The 13,061-nt window shown below is 32.7% G+C and overlaps 1 protein-coding gene across 1 annotated transcript; it reads left to right on the top strand.

The window, feature by feature from the left end:
- The first annotated feature begins 8,766 nt into the window (after positions 1-8,766).
- On the top strand, positions 8,767-12,672 carry LOTGIDRAFT_235483 (hypothetical protein). Its single transcript, XM_009064768.1, has 5 exons — positions 8,767-8,887; positions 9,274-9,426; positions 10,837-11,010; positions 11,621-11,794; positions 12,266-12,672. The coding sequence occupies exons 1-5, from the start codon at positions 8,773-8,775 to the stop codon at positions 12,646-12,648; spliced, it is 999 nt and encodes a 332-aa protein (XP_009063016.1). The 5' UTR covers positions 8,767-8,772; the 3' UTR covers positions 12,649-12,672.
- The last annotated feature ends 389 nt before the right edge of the window (positions 12,673-13,061 follow it).

A 13,061-nucleotide genomic window follows, 5' to 3' on the forward strand; every position in this document is an offset into this window, starting at 1 on the left:
GTCATTTACGAAGTAAATGTGACCTGTTTTATAAATGTATTCACGATTGACTTGGCTTCAAATAGTATCTAAACACTAGTCATATGCGATGTGGGTTAAAGAAATCGATCTAAGTTTTATTCTTCGATCATATTTAAAAAATGATTTGGGGTACAATTGGAAAAAAATGAATTTTACAACAAATTTAATACGAAACCCGGTTGAAATTAGAATATTCTTATTATGTCAGAAATAAAGCACTCAAATCTCTTCATAAACAACACTAATTTTTCAAATTTGTTACTAATCACTGATAAAATTTAACAATGCAAAGTGTATGCAAATCACGAAAATGCCATGACAGTAGTGTATTTAGGGGTCATAACAAATTCCGCGAAGCGGTTTATACATAAGTGTACACAGGTTTTTCTGTTTATACATCGATAAACTGAAAAAATGTTCAGGTCATTCCTTAAAATTAAATCATCTCGAATACATGTTTAAATAGTTATTTAATATAACAACAATTTAAGGAACTAAATTGGCGCATAAATACAAAACTTTTTAACATAACGCCAATGAAATGATACTAACAATAGAGATGTCCAAGAGAACAGCCAATCAAAGATAAATAGGTCACCTATTTATAGTCTACTGTCTCCCTGGCTGAAAGTTGACCACGTTGAAATTTTTGAAAGACGTGTTCGAAATAAGTCCAGAATTCATGATATTGTTGGAATTTGGAGTGTGCACATTCGAGGGAATTTGGAAAATATCGTTATCATTAAATGAAGTGTCGATTTCGGTTCTGTTGACGTTCGAAGCAACGACATCGACGCCGTGTAGTAGCCACGACAATCAAACTCAAAGATAAAAGTAGTCCGTTAAGGGGCAGAGCTTATATTTACATTCCGTTTAAACAGATATAAACCGAATGCACGTGACCACTGTTATCCAATCAAATTGCGTGAAACCGTGTAAACGGAATCGTGATTTAATTATAATGAAATGAACAACACAGCAATAAGGGAATAATAGTATGTAACTCGAACAGGTATATTTATTTTCCTGACTGGACATTTCGAAAGATTGCCTGTATTGTTAAGCATGTGATTGGATCTCATGTGACCTATATTATAGCACGTGCTGGAGTAGATGTTTTTATTTGCGGTCTGTATTTTGTTTTTTTTTTAAGTTGGTTAATGGTCGGAAGCTTGTCAGTACGTCAATATGACGTAATGACCTTCGGTCCTCGTCCAACGGCCATTGTTAGACGTATTGCCAAGCATTCGTTATCTCAACGTTTAGTAACTGTGATAAAGATAAAAAAAAACTGTGACTTAGTTGACAACTTCTTCAGTTGGATGGAGATCAAATATCTGCTAGAGTCCATATATCCTAAAATTGTTCATTTGGTATATATATTTACAAGGAGTAACTTACCTATGCATTCTCTCTCAATCGTTCTATATATCATATGGTGTAAAACAACTATTGTGGTGACTAACTAATTTTATTCGATATTATTGACGTATATAGTAATTCTAAGCATATCATTGGATGGTATAGTAAGAAATCCATTAATAAGTTTCAAGATGTTTCACAAAATATAATAATAAGTAATGTATATATTGTATACATTATAAAGTTGACCCATATTTATCTATCATTGCTTGTGCAAAAGGGTATATATTGCACACATACAAAATATGTTTAATTGTTATTTGTCTGAATATGTTTGGCACAACTCGAAATTTCGGATTGCAAAAGTCGATTCCACAAGGTATATACTAGCACTATTAAAGTCAAGAAAAGCCATTAAAGTAGTCTACTCCGCCAGCTGGCTGTAATTTGTCCCTTTAATTTAACACCTGTTTCTAATCATTTCAACCTCGACGACCATTCAATAGACGATCTCGCCCTAATCCCAATTGAGCGTATAGAAATTGACTTGCCCGAAGATGAAACTACCAAATTCCGTCAATCTAGGGAAGCCCATTGGATTGAGACATTGAATACAGCAAGACCTATAGGACTAAATCACTTTTTTGAACCTTTGGCATCAGAATTTCAAGCTCTATTTGGTTGGATACTTATTGAGATATATAGGTGACAACTCCATAACTTGAATATATTTTCAAATGAAAAAGGCCGTATCTGCTTTTATATATATATAGGAAATATGTGACAAAGCAAAAAGGCAGTTAGTGTGAAGAAAAGTACAGTTATCTCAAAATGTAAAAAATGTCTTTACTGCCTTTTGCCATTTTAGGGCTGAAGTACATGGCCACCTAATAAGTACAAGATATCACAGTACCAATATATATATATAAAAACTACAAATAATACACAAAAAGAACACCATCACCGATACACCACTCCCACACGGAAATCTGACCAACTACAAAACAAACAACGATAGGAAACAGAACAACAAGCATACATAGAGAGGAATCCAACATCCACAAATCGCCAAGACCAGCGACAAACAACAACAACAACAACAGACAACAACAGACAACAACAACAACAACAGACAACAACAGACAACAACAACAACAACAGACAAAAAAATATATAAAGACAATAAGTAAATACATTTCAATTATTCTGAACATTTTACAAATATACTTCATATCACATCACTATTTATTCTAAAAATATATCACCATATAGCTAGTTTGCAAACTTACTGATTTTAATTTGGTTTCTTGAGTTTTTTAAGTCTTTGGGGTCTAATTAGTGGGAAAAGAGCAAATCATGAATAAAATTTTCTGTTCTATGGGAGATGTTTGAGTTCTGTTTGTCCTGACAGGTCCAGCTATTCTATGTGGATTATCCCTGTAAATGTCAGCCTTGTAGCTTTGTAACGTTTCTTGAGTTTTTTTAAGTCCTTGGGATCTTATTAGTAAGAAACGAACAAACCATGAGTAAAATTGTTGTATACTTTTTTACCTTTCTTGATCGCTCATTTATTGGAATTTAGCCTAATTATGAATTAATTATGAACATGTGAGACAAACCAGTATTTTTCCAAGTCATTAGAACACCTCTACTTTCTAGTTATATAAGTATTTTCATTTTCATATTTTATGAAACAAAATAAGGGAACCCATCTTTATATCTGTGAATGCATCATTCGGAGTTGGATAAGATTACTGATGTTATGTTTTATGATAATATCTCTCTTCATGAGCTGATGAAGGTTTTAAAGTGGTGGTCATCTTTGAGGACTAAGGATGATTTGGTACTCAGACTAGATTTTTCTCTTTCTTTGGTCAGCTTCATCATCTCGAATTTTGTACGAATTTTTGCAATATTGTTGGCACGTTCCTATTTGTTGTGTATATTGAGCAGCTATGACATACTAATTATTGATAATTGATATTCTTGCTCAAAATGTGTCTCTGAATCTGTGCTTCACGCCTTTTTTACCAACTGCGCTGCACCCGTCAAAATTATAAAAGCTGAATTAACAATTGCTGTGGTTAATGGGAGGCAACTCTCTTGACTATTTACGTTGCATGTCGCATCGATTCAATTTTGTCATTCTGTTTTTTTTATAGCATAAATTATAACCAATGACATTTCCCTCGTTTGACGAAGGAATTAGAGTGAAATCGTTTTCTCATTGTTACATGCTGATTATTATTATTATTATTATTAAGACACTTATAGAGCGCCATCTTTCACAATATGTGCTCAGATGCGCTGTACAATACAATTCATAAAGTATCAACATATTGGTAAAATTGGCAAATAAGTATAAAAATATAAATGAATAAACGTAAAAATATGTATAAATATAAGGAATAAAACAATCTATAAATTAAAAGCTTTCTTAAATAAAAACGTCTTGAGAAGAGACTTAAAAGTTACTAAAGAAGTGTAGCATCTAATGTTAAAAGGTAAAACATTCCAAAGTTTAGGGGTCTGGACGGTAAAAGAGCGCTCACCGAAAGTTAAAAGTCTGGCTGATTTATGTACAAGTAAAAAGTTATCAGAAGATGAGCGGAGAGTGCGGCTTGGTGTATACATTTGCTCCATCCCAGTAGAATGTATTCAGTTTTATCATCATTTAATTTAAAAAAATTATTGTTCATCCATACACGGATATCTTCTATACAGCATTCAATCTTGGATTTACAAATGTTAAAACTATTATTTACAGAGGGTTTAAAAGATAAATATAACTGTGTGTCGTCTGCGTATAAATGAAAATCGAGACCATGCCTGTGAACTATATTAGATAGTGGAGTGGTGTACATACTAAAAAAAATCGGTCCCAATACTGACCCCTGTGGCACACCATATTTCAAACATTTTGCAGAGGAGGATTTATTGTTTACAATAACAGACTGTGAACGATTCGTTAAATATGATTTCAATAAATCTAAGGCTGAACCATTAATTTTGAAATCATTTGACAAACGGTAGAATAAAACATTGTGGTCAACAGTATCGAATGCTGCAGAAAGGTCAAGAAGCAGGAGTATTACACATTGTTTTTGGTCAATGGACAATAAAATATCGTTCTGAACTTTAAGTAGTGCTGTTTCTGTACTATGGTATTGACGATATGCACTTTGATAATTACTTAGAAGATTGTTAGTAGATATATAATCAATAAGTTGAATTGAAATACATTTTTCAAGAACTTTAGAGACAAAACTAAGATTGGATACTGGCCTGTAATTCTTGTCTTGATCGGGATCAAGGGAAGATTTTTTAATTAAAGGAATAACATGGGCATGTTTATATATATCTGGAAAACATCCAGTATCAATGGAATTATTTATAATATCACAGATTGATGGAAGTAATTCAGACAAGCAGTCTTTTAGAAGCCAAGTTGGAAAGGCATCAAGTGAACAAGATTTTGTGGCCATAGAGCGGATTACAGTGGCTATTTCGGTGACAGACAGAGTTTTGAGGCAATTCAAAGAAAAAGTTGCATCATAACTGTCAACAATATCAACAAAATCAGTATCAATTGCAATGTTAGTTCGGATTTTATCAATTTTAGTCTCGAAGAAATTAGAGAAACGGGTTGGCAGATCGCCAATATTTGAATGATGGTAAAATTTTCACACCATGATTATGATCCAACAGAGTATTAACGACTTTGTACAGTTCTTTTTGGTTATTTTCACCTTTGTGCTGATGTCCATACTTGGTGTATGATGAATTGGTGGTAACTAGTGACTCACTGAAGCACGTGATTTGTGTTGTTGGAAACTTCAGGCGGCGCTGCGAGACGGTCTGTTTTTTTTTTAAACCAAATTAAAATCAGTAAGTTTGCAAACTAGCTATATGGTGATATATTTTTAGAATAAATAGTGATGTGATATGAAGTATATTTGTAAAATGTTCAGAATAATTGAAATTTATTTACTTATTGTCTTTATTTTTTTGTCTGTTGTTGTCTGTTGTTGTTGTTGTTGTTGTCTTGTTGTTGTTGTTGTTGTTGTTGTCTTGTTGTTGTTGTTGTTGTTGTTGTTGTTGTTTGTCGCTGGTCTTGGCGATTTGTGGATGTTGGATTCCTCTTTATGTATGCTTGTTGTTCTGTTTCCTATCGTTGTTTGTTTTGTACTTGATGAGATTTCCGTGTGGGAGTGGTGTATCGGTGATGGTGTTTTTTGTGTATTATTTGTAGTTTTGTATATATATATTGGTTACACTGTGATATCATGTACTTATTATGTACTGGATCACAGCAACATAATCTGTCCATTTATTACACATGTTCTTGTGTATCTGTTAAACAGTTTGTCCATCGAAGTATTGATTTTTTTTTACATCCATTCATTATACTGTCCCCATGGGCTGAATGTAAGACAGGACCATGTCCTTGTGTATTGGACCTAATTCTGAACTATGTAAAATAACAAGTTTATCATTATTATTATTATATTTTTATTCGCCCAAATGAAAAAAGAAGCGTTTATTGGGAACATTAGCGTCACCCATAAGTCCATCGATCCTTCCACAATTGCTCGTAAACACTCAACAGGGCAATATTCTTTACGGATTTGTAGGAAATTTGTAAAATTGTTTATTAGTATCACCTAAAGATGAACCTTATTTAAAATTTTAAAAAATCGAAAATATTTAATGTGAGTCTATCTCAATTAGGCACAATTCCTGACAGATTTAGATGAAACTTGGAGAAATGTTGCTATTGTTCTTTGTAAACATTGTAGAAAGCTCACTTATTAAGAGTTTTTAACGAAACTTGGAGCAATTGCTAAAATTGAATTCAAGAGGAACTAGTGGCGTATTTAGGCATTAATTTTTGCCACGTCACAATTATATTCGTCTATTGTCATAAGGTATTGGTAGTCCTTTCATCCCTCCTGCTAAACTAACTTCCTGTATTATATTTAGTTTTATTGTTTTATTTATCAAAATAATAATCATGAATTATGTACAAATTAGTGGCAGTTAACTGTTAAAAGTTGTCGCCATTTTGGAAGGTTGATTTAGGTCTTGATTTATGATATATAAAATTGCCATAGCTGTAAATATTGTCCATGTCTTGCGGTCTTAAGTTTGTTTTAAACTTCGGTATTTCATTTCAGAATCCAAAATTTTAAAAATGTTAGTTGTCTTCATAAATAATTTCTCGAATTAGAAATTGACATTGTATATTTTTCTTCCTCTAATACTATGATTCACTTTGGTATTTTAATGTTTCTTTAAGATTTTATTGCATAACAATATATTCGTCATTTACTTGTCACATATGGTCATAGACCAATTCAAAATTATATTTATGACTCAGTATCACAGCGTTGTTTCTAGCTAAATATCTATATGCATATACTCAGTGGCGTTTCTTGGAAACATCAGGCAAGGGGGTGGGCCGACGAGCATGGGCCCCACAATTTACTAGGGGGGCATAGGCCATTCTTTAGCTATGTAAAATGCTAAAACATTTGAAAGTGGGGTGACGCCACTGTATAAACTGTAAATATTATTCATGTATATAGGTTTATCATTATTAAATTCAATACCAGACCTTTAAGTGCAAGGCTACACACGTCCTCTTAAAACACAACTATACATTATACTCCTATAGAATATTCTTACTTCTGTCGGAGACAGAACAAAATCCAAGACCCTAAGAAATTGGTCTCCCTTGTGCATCTAAATGAAAGAGGTGTACGCAAACAAATTACAAAAGACCTATTCGCTCTCGATGTTATTCGGAGGACTGATTTTATTCTTTTAACCGGAACATGGCTTGGCAAAAACATTTCTTCCAACACCCTTTCTATCGATGGTTTTCATGCAACAGTAAAACAGGACAGATCAAAATTGGCTGGGCGGAGGAATTTCTCTCTATATTCGCAATAACTATTTCTGTAAAGATTGGTTTTCTTATATTTTTAGTGTCAAATTAAGCAAACTATTTGATTAATTGGTGTTTCTAATGAATTATCATGTATTCTTAATCATATCATTATGTTCTTATTGCATATAACTTAAGAGTTTTAACCAATCATAAATGTTCATGTATGTACAGTCTGGATAAACAAAAAAGACTTTTTGACGTTTTTTTTGATCGGTCACTCATTGGAATTCTGCTGGTAATTCTCTTCTAATTTAGCTAATTGTGAATTAATTATGGACATATGACAAACTGGTATTTTTCCAAGAACACCTCTACTTTCTATTCATATAAGTATTAGCATTTTCATTTTCATAAATGAAAATAAGGGAACCCATCTTTATGCGTAGGGATAAACTTTGGCATCTGGATAGAAACTGTACTAAATTAAACGCCTTTCCACATTTTACCCGACTGAAAAAGTATATAGTAGTTTTCGGTGATTTCAATACAGATTTTCTCACAAATATCAATTCTATTCAACTGTTTGATTTTAAACTTTTAATGACAGATGCTACAAGGGTCATTGAAAACAAACAGAAACATTAATTGATCTCATCTTATCTGACTGTAACGGCCATTTCAGAATCTTACTATCTACCAAATATTATTAGCGATCATGGCCCTGTGTATTGTCGTCTTAATTTCATTTCCACACATCATTATTCAAACGGAATATCTGAAATTATAAAATAACTCCGACTGGACATTTAGTGTAAAAGCTAGGATTGCGTTGTTGACATTAGTAATATTGAGAGCTCACCAGCCTTTTTCGCATCTGAATTAATAATAAATGCCAAAAATAACATACCTAACAAGAATGTAACATATTTACATCGGCCCACAAAAAAATTAAATCTCACCCAGTCGCCTTCGTTTCTCTTGTTGTGATCTAAACGGTCATAAGTACCTTAGATATATCTCAAGCAGCCAGGAATGCATTTGCTGTCATTAGTTGAGGATTCCACCACTGTCGTCTCAAATGCCACTTACATTTAGATGCCCGCCGTTGCTCAATCCTACTGACAGAACTGATCCACTTAAAATATCTATTATATGGAACTGATAGCCAAAAAGGAACCCATTGATATTTTCAACAAAATCCATTCGTTTTTGTCAACACCTCTAATTTTCCTCTAATTGTGTGGCTTTCATTATTATCATTATTATTATTATTATTATTATTATTATTTATTTCTCTCTAAATTCTGTTTTAATCGATCTAATAAATCAATACACGCTTTATTGGGAATAACAACATGATTTCTATTTATCAGCTGTGGGCGGAAATACACCAGAATACAAGACAATTCGATGTAATACATTTAACATGCTTTCTCTGATCGTCTATATATACCATACATTGCATAGCTGTCCACATATCCTATAATAAAGTCAATATGATGGTTAAAGCTAATCTGATGCTGGTAGTGGTCATGTTATGGACTGGATCCTTAACGCTGGCCAGCCCTCGACAACAACCCAATACGATGAGAGGGTTTTGGGAAAAATCTGGTAAGTATGGGTAACAATTTAGTCCCTGTCTACAGTAACGAAAAAAGGTTATCAATTCCAGAATGGGGAGGAGGCTGCGGCAAGGGATTGAAGTAAAACGAATTCTGGGCATTTTAAATATGAATAATAGGTCACTTTAATCCATTCAGTTTTTAATCTGATTGAATACAGATCAAGAAGTTCCGTTTTAAGATTTTTCATATGAATGACCAGCGTGCTGTGTTTTGTATCTTTTTTTTAACCTGCTGTGAGTGAGTCTACTTGAATCATGAAACAAAGCTGGTTACCCATAGTAATTGTATTGATTTGTATGATTAGAGATAGCCCCTCTTTCCGATAGTAGATTTACATTGTTTTAAGACTGTAATATATATTGTTATTTGTAGTTTGTGATAAGTACAATCTGATAGAGAACGCTGTATGGATTCCAAGAGAGACGTGTGAGGATAACAAACGGTTTGCTTGCAAAATCGGTTATCAATTACAAATCCAAACTTCCTGTACGAATGGTAAATGGTCTTCGGAACCATCATGTCAAGGTAACATATGAAATACTTATTCTTTTTGTAAAATTTACATCTGTCTAATTGAATTTTATTCTAAGAATTGTGGTAATTTTTTTTTTATACATATTGGTTTATATATTGTTTTAAAGTTGTGTATTGAACATAAGAATATTGTTTTAAAAGTTTCACTAAGTTAATTAGAACTAAAACAAGGGTTCAAAATCACCTATTTTAAAAATTGCATAATTCCGAACGTTAAAGGTTGACAACTTACATAAAAACAGTGTTAGAAAGCTTAGGACAAGCAAATTGTAATAACATCACATTGAATGCTGCCATAGCTCAAATTCATGTGGTATAATCCCCAGAAGATACAAAAATTGTGCAAATTACCCATTTTTCAGAGCCCAATTAAAACACGGGTAATTGATCAAAACAACAAATACGGGTATCACTCTAAATTTTCAAAGAAACCAAATATTTCTGTACAAAGATGAAGGGTGTCGAAGGTCAGGTTCAAAAGTTATTAGCTTTTAGAATTTGGTCTGTCAATGCTGTCAGAAAAAACCTTGACAGGAAATCATGCAAAGACAAAGTCGAAATTCAAAAAAAGGGTGACTAGAGGACCTAGGTATTTTTCCAACTTACAATTTACATTAAATTTGAGAACAATCGGATTAATTTAAGTTTTACGATTATTTGCATTGTTCTAGATGGCGGCTAAACAGTTAAGAATTTGCAAACACGACAAAGGTACAAAATGAAAATGGTACATATTCTGTGGAATTACAAATTTGCTAGTTTGTGCAAAATATAGTCCGAAGACTCTGACTTTTGTGACAAAACTACAAAGGTGTGAAATTGGCTTCAATACCCGTTACATAATGTTTTTAACTCCTTATAATCCCTTCTTATTAATAGTATATTTTATTTCAGATATTTTTCAAAATTTTTTAGGTATATTATTTTAGGTATCTATATACAGCTATGAATTTGCACATTATAATTCTGTTCGAATTTTTCCACTAAGTCCGCATAACTTAAAATAACTTATTTCCACATTAACCCTCTATGACCTGCTGACCTGGTTAGACAATCTTTTTAACGTTTTCTTACTTAATAGTAATTTTCTTCAATTTTTTTTCCAAATTTTTATAATGCATATAATTTCATATATTTATTTAAAGCTGTGAAAAAGTGCATACTGAATGTGTTCGAATTGTTCTGCTAAGTTAACTAGAACTCGATGCCAAAAATGTTCCGTATTACAGTTTTTCTTGATACTCTGACAACAAAATGAAAAAAAAAATAAAATAAAAAAAATATCGATAACAACTCGAAAGCTGTAAAAACTTTTCTTGAAAAAATAGAAATACAAAGCGAACAATAATTACACTTGACATTGTATTCTTTATGTTTTCCTGTTTGTTTTACCAAAATTAGCTGTTAGGTGTCCACTTGGTGAAGAAATCGAAAATTCCGTTGATTTAACACCATCAGGTATATCTGGTGAAGATTATGATTTTAACTGTTTGACTGGTTACACCAGGCGAGGTTTGAATGGAACTTTGACATGTGGAGAAAATGGAGATTGGATGACGAAAACGCCATGCGAGGGTAACATAATAAATTGACGACTTTACAAAATTTTTACCTAATTTTCCATAAGATGTTCCATATGCGTAGGAGATGGGGGGATGGAGAGGGGTGTCGAAGCAATAGTCCGCATAACTTAAAATAACTTATTTCCACATTAACCCTCTATGACCTGCTGACCTGGTTAGACAATCTTTTTAACGTTTTCTTACTTAATAGTAATTTTCTTCAATTTTTTTTCCAAATTTTTATAATGCATATAATTTCATATATTTATTTAAAGCTGTGAAAAAGTGCATACTGAATGTGTTCGAATTTTTCCGCTAAGTTAACTAGAACTCGATGCCAAAAATGTTCCGTATTACAGTTTTTCTTGATACTCTGACAACAAAATGAAAAAAAAAAATAAAATAAAAAAAATATCGATAACAACTCGAAAGCTGTAAAAACTTTTCTTGAAAAAATAGAAATACAAAGCGAACAATATTCACAGAACTGTGATTTTCATAATGACAGTTTTTTTTTGTGTGTGAAAGGTCATAACTCTTATCTTCGTCCACGGTTTGTTTTGTTTTTTATTACACTTGACATTGTATTCTTTATGTTTTCCTGTTTGTTTTACCAAAATTAGCTGTTAGGTGTCCACTTGGTGAAGAAATCGAAAATTCCGTTGATTTAACACCATCAGGTATATCTGGTGAAGATTATGATTTTAACTGTTTGACTGGTTACACCAGGCGAGGTTTGAATGGAACTTTGACATGTGGAGAAAATGGAGATTGGATGACGAAAACGCCATGCGAGGGTAACATATATTTTTGTGCATAGTGCTGACTTTCACGACGAGTGCATTGAATTCACGTTTTCTAAAACAAGGTTAGCAGGAAAATATCTGTACAGAACCATGAATTGACGACTTTACAAAATTTTGACCTAATTTTCCATAAGATGTTCCATATGCGTAGGAGATGGGGGATGTAGAGGGGTGTCGAAGCAAATATTACCCCCCCCCCCCTCCCAGGTGATTTTTGAATCGCACTTGTTTGAGTTTAAAAAGACATCTTGATCGTGCCTCCGAATGTTAGCACCTCAATCGTCAACTGGTAAAATTATATCAAATAACATTTTGGTAATTTTTTATTTACTGATGATTTTTTACCAAAACCGTTGGAGTTTCAAAATGTTGAAACCAATAGCCTAATATCGACTCTTCAATACGAATATGATAGAAATATTTTATACTACAATCAAACTATATACCTAATTTATATTCCAGATTGTATCAAGTATTACAATGGTACAATAGTGATAGTCGGAACAATTTTCTCTCCATCACCATTCGGACGCCCAACAGATGTGGAGGGATGTAATGAACTGTGTAGCAATACTTCCCAATGTAACTATGCAAATTTATTTAGACAGGACTATTGCGTCCTTTTCCGATCACCAGTCATCTTCGCGAGTGATGATTACGATCTTGACCAATGCATGAAACAGTGTAACGAGATGAGTGAATGTGTAACGATGAGTAGTGATAAACTAAATATACGTACTGGAGGACAGCTATGTTACTTATTTAAAGTTCCACTGAACGAGATACCTGATGATTGGAAACTTCTTGCTGGAAAGGGCACTACCTTAACAGAAAAAATATGTTAATAACATAATAATATTTATCATGATATATATCTTTTATTATTTGCTTTCAGTAATAACCATAAATTTAGGGACGTGAATGTCCTTCAATCTGCCCACAAACAGAAAAATTGAGACTGACCCAGTCTTTAACCAACTCCCAAGTTTCAAATGTTTTATTCGTACTCAGAAAACATGGTACACTTTAGACAATATATACAATAAATAACTTCACATCAATGCAATTACCATGTACAAAGATGATGAATGATTTCTTTTATGTTAGAGTAATCCACTTTGTGTTCTTTTGACTCTATCAATGACGTCATATCTCTAATTGCTGTTGCAGTCATTTTCTGCAGTCTCGTGATTGGCGTAGAAAATATTACACGCTATATAATTTATGTTATAACGGGAAAAATTATATTTATGACAAA

The sequence above is a fragment of the Lottia gigantea genome, assembly GCF_000327385.1.
Source record: "Lottia gigantea unplaced genomic scaffold LOTGIsca_65, whole genome shotgun sequence".
In the NCBI taxonomy this organism is placed as follows: Eukaryota; Metazoa; Mollusca; class Gastropoda; family Lottiidae; genus Lottia; species Lottia gigantea.